Here is a 4,017-nt window from a genome sequence, read left to right on the forward strand (position 1 = left end):
ATCCATCAAACTTTTCAATTCCAATCTTTGAAATTTCCATTTTCAGAGATGGGGTGAATTTCGCCTCCCTCTGATACCAGTTGTTAGAATCAATACCAGTTGTTAGCTCTGATACCAATGGTTAGGATTGCTCAACAACACACTCGATCAAGATGAACACAAAAAAATAGGAGAGATAGCATACAAGGAGGAATATTTGCTAAAGATTTTATTATTGATGACGTGAATTATGTACAACAACAACAAAAAATAACAAAAGAGAATACAAAGAAGGAATAAAGTACATCTTTTTTAGAGCACTTGTATATATAGTTTCAATTTACTAAATATAGGTTCGAAAGATTTAAACTTAGAAGATATAATCTAACAAATATATCCCATCTTTACTAAATATCTATCATCTTAGATTTTTACGAAATATCATCCAAATATATCTCTACAATCTAGCCATGGCTACATATCCCAACATATATTATAGGTAAAATTGGATTCATACGACCGTTCCAAAAAGAAAGAAGAAACTGAGACAAAACTAAAGCAAAACGAGCCCAATATAACGTAGGCCCTATCGTGCCATTACCTTCGGTATTTTTCTACTTAATATTTCCTTGAAGATAAACTTTTTTTTAGTTCAATTTAAAACTTTTTTTTTAGATCAATTGAAGTGATTGAAAAAGTGTTGAAATCTTTATTCTAGTTTCTATACTATGAAATCTTCAAAATTATTAAAACTAATCGACAATCGAACTTAAAAATATTTTAAAAAATGGCTCAAAATAGTGTCAGGTTCCAAACTTAGTTTAGTTATGTCGTCGAGAGCTGGTTCGCTTTAACTGCAGATATCATCCTTCTTTATCTTCTAAAAAATAGGGCACGAGCATGGTCTTCTCCTTCGATGGTCTGGTTTTGAGCTTTCGTGGTCAAGTTGGTTTCTTCATTGAACTTCTAAATCTCCTTATTACGAACATTTGATTAAAAATATTCATATATTTTCATCTAGAATGGAAGAAGAATTTAGGACATTAAAATCGTAATTTTTAGGCTAAATCAAATATACCTCAACTTAGAATTCTATTTCCCTTTTGAAGACGGATTCAACCTTCGATTCCTTCACGAGCATCAATCTCATTACTTCCACGAAACTATGGGAAAAGGATTGATTCAAAGCTATAAGGTATATGAAGAGAATATGACTTCCAAAGAATTTGATGTGAAACTTAATTTCTTAAAGAAATACTTAAATGTAATTTATATTTAGATACGGTAAGATCCTACATCAATCAATTGAATTTCGTAAAGAAATACTTAAATGCAATTCATATCTAGATACTGTAAGACCCCACATCAATCAATTGGAGAGGAGAACTAAATTTTTTTTTATAGAGGTGCGGAAATCTATCACTAATAGACGCGTTTAAAAACCATGAAGAAAAGTTGAAAAAAGACAATATCAGCTAATACATAAAAGAAATTTGAACTTAAAAATAACCATAAACAAGTTTTATTTTTGGGAATGATAGATCAATAATACTTCTGCTAAATTAGAGTATCCAAGTGTTGATGGATGCTACCATATGATACCATAAAGGCAAGACTTTTAATATCCAAATTCTTGAGTTGGTGCATGCAAGAGCTATTAGCTACAAATATGAGTTTTGGTTGTTCCTTCTCACAAAGAATCAATCCAAAGATCCATTTCTGATACCCAATCATCCCAAAGCTCCCTCTTGTTGCACCCATCTCCATCTGCCATTGCTACCACTTCTTGATCAAATTGGTAGTCCATTTGGATATTCTCCATGCGGATGCTACCACTTTGTTCAACAATTGGTACGTTTTGGTTCTGATTTTGTATCAATATTCCTTGCTTTTCTCCATTTTGATCCTCAATATATTCTTTTTCTTTTGATTTGCTGCTTTCTTCTTGAATAGGCTTCCACTTTGTGGAATTTGGCTTCTGATCACCTCCTTGATGACCATTCACCTTCTTGCTCAAATGGCAATTCCAATAGTTCTTGATGTCGTTTGCCGTTCTTCCCGGTAATCTCCCTGCTATTATTGACCACCTAAAACACCAAAAATAAAAAAAATATTCTCCTCTCTCCGTGTTATCCATCTAGGCATTTCAATTTTATAACATGAACTTTAAGAAAGTTGAGAAGATCGTTGTTCAAATTACCATAAGATAAGGTTAAGTTAAGTTTTACTAAGTCTGAATTCAAGTTGAAGTTGCAGTGTATAACTGTATAACAAGGAAAGATACTTCAAGTGGGGCTTTATTTGTTTTTAGATAGTTATAAATTTATGGTGTTTTATTGATGTATTTTTAAGTTTTAAGATGTTTTATTTACCTTTTAGGTTATGATTTAAGTAATGACTAATAATAGTCCTAAAATATGAAGGCCACAATTCTTGAAATGAATTATACAAGGTCACTAGATTTATTTTGAGGCTATATAATGCTATGTATTTTATCATTATGATAGTAAAAAGGGAATTTTTGTAGTTTAGGTTGCATGTTTAAAATTATTCAAGTTTTACATGATCAATCTTACTTGTAGAGTGATTTCAATCTCAAACAAGTTTTCTTTCCGTGAGATATTTAATCAACTAAGCATATCGATCTTACTTTTCCTTGGGTGATTTCTTATCGTTTTAGAGTTTCTGGGTATTTAAATATAAAGATTTGATTCTTGACTACGGTTGTTAAATCGAATTTCTAAGAGTTATAATCGTTTAGGATGAAATCGTCTTGATTTAGAGGTTTTAGCACTTATGATCTAGGGGTTTGCATACCATGGGGATTTACGAGGATTCTTGATTCCAATTCTAGGGTTTTCATATCATCATATTTCTTCTTATGTTTTACGTTTAATAAAATCGATGAGAACGAAAATAAAATGTAGAAAACACATTAATCAACAAGATTATTAATCAAAAGGGTTCGATAATTAAATAGATGATTTCAAAAAGTTTTTTTCTTTAACCTTCTTAATTTGTCCAAATTTTTAAACCAATTTTTACAAAAGGAAAGAAGATAAAAGAGATGATAATTGAAAAACAAAGATAAAACAAGAGCTTGCCTGTTGCCTAGGATATTGTGGAGGTTGAGAATGAGTTCGACTTCTTCAGGTGTAAAACTTCCTCGTTTGATATTGGGACGAAGATAATTCAGCCATCTCAGTCTGCAACTCTTTCGACATCGGTTTAGACCTTTTTCAAATCACCAAAACAACTTAAACTTTAATTTTGTACTCCAAAAGAAACCTGGACATTTATTACTGTTAAACAACTTAGATCTCGTTTATTAATCTAAATTTTTGAAATTAAGTACATGAACACTACTTTCATCTATAAATTTCTTTATTATGCTATTCACTTTCTACCTCTATTTTAATATATATATATAAATATATATATTATATTTAGGAGTATACACACGTTATTGGGTTGAGTTACGAATATCTTTGGACAAATTCTTAATTTTGGGTGGATGGATTGGTGACTGAAGCAACCCAAATAAAGTTCACAAACCAAACTAATATAATCCTCTATTTTTGGGTTGGGTTGAATTGGGTGGTAGACTTATTTTATTTTTAAAAATATATAAAGAATTCTCACTCTCAAATACAGATCAAAATTAATAACTAAAATTTCATAAAATTCAAACATTAAAGTTCACAAATCAGAGGCTGATATTTCGATTTTTCACTAATTTAATTCAACTCAAACTTTAAAATATTTATTATATATATATAATGCAACCCAATATTTATGGTTTGGGTTGGGTAATCTTTGCTGGTCGAATTCTCGATCATACGAACAAATCTAATTTTTATAACTTAAATAAGAATTTGAATATTCATTTATGGAAAGTGAAAAGCATATTAAAATACTTGAGAGAAAATAAAGATAAAATTTAAATAAAAAAATAAATTTGTTATTAAACCTAACCAATAAGAAAATAAGCAAAATAATAAAAGCCCAGACATAGCCCAAAAAAAAAAAAAAAAAAAA

General features: G+C 29.8%; 1 protein-coding gene across 1 annotated transcript in view; it reads right to left on the bottom strand.

Annotated features, from left to right (window-relative positions):
- Positions 1–1,487: 1,487 nt before the first annotated feature.
- Positions 1,488–4,017, bottom strand: part of LOC111492445 (transcription factor MYB1-like) — a 9,897-nt gene continuing 7,367 nt past the window's right edge. Inside the window, exons 2-3 of the mRNA XM_023141785.1 lie at positions 3,084–3,213; positions 1,488–2,066 (exon numbers count right to left, since the gene is read on the bottom strand). Coding sequence (XP_022997553.1) covers positions 1,670–2,066; positions 3,084–3,213 — 527 coding nt within the window. The 3' untranslated portion in view covers positions 1,488–1,669. The remainder of the gene's footprint in view (positions 2,067–3,083; positions 3,214–4,017) is intronic.

The sequence above is a fragment of the Cucurbita maxima genome, unplaced genomic scaffold, assembly GCF_002738345.1.
Source record: "Cucurbita maxima cultivar Rimu unplaced genomic scaffold, Cmax_1.0 Cma_Scf00017, whole genome shotgun sequence".
Taxonomy (NCBI): domain Eukaryota; kingdom Viridiplantae; phylum Streptophyta; class Magnoliopsida; order Cucurbitales; family Cucurbitaceae; genus Cucurbita; species Cucurbita maxima.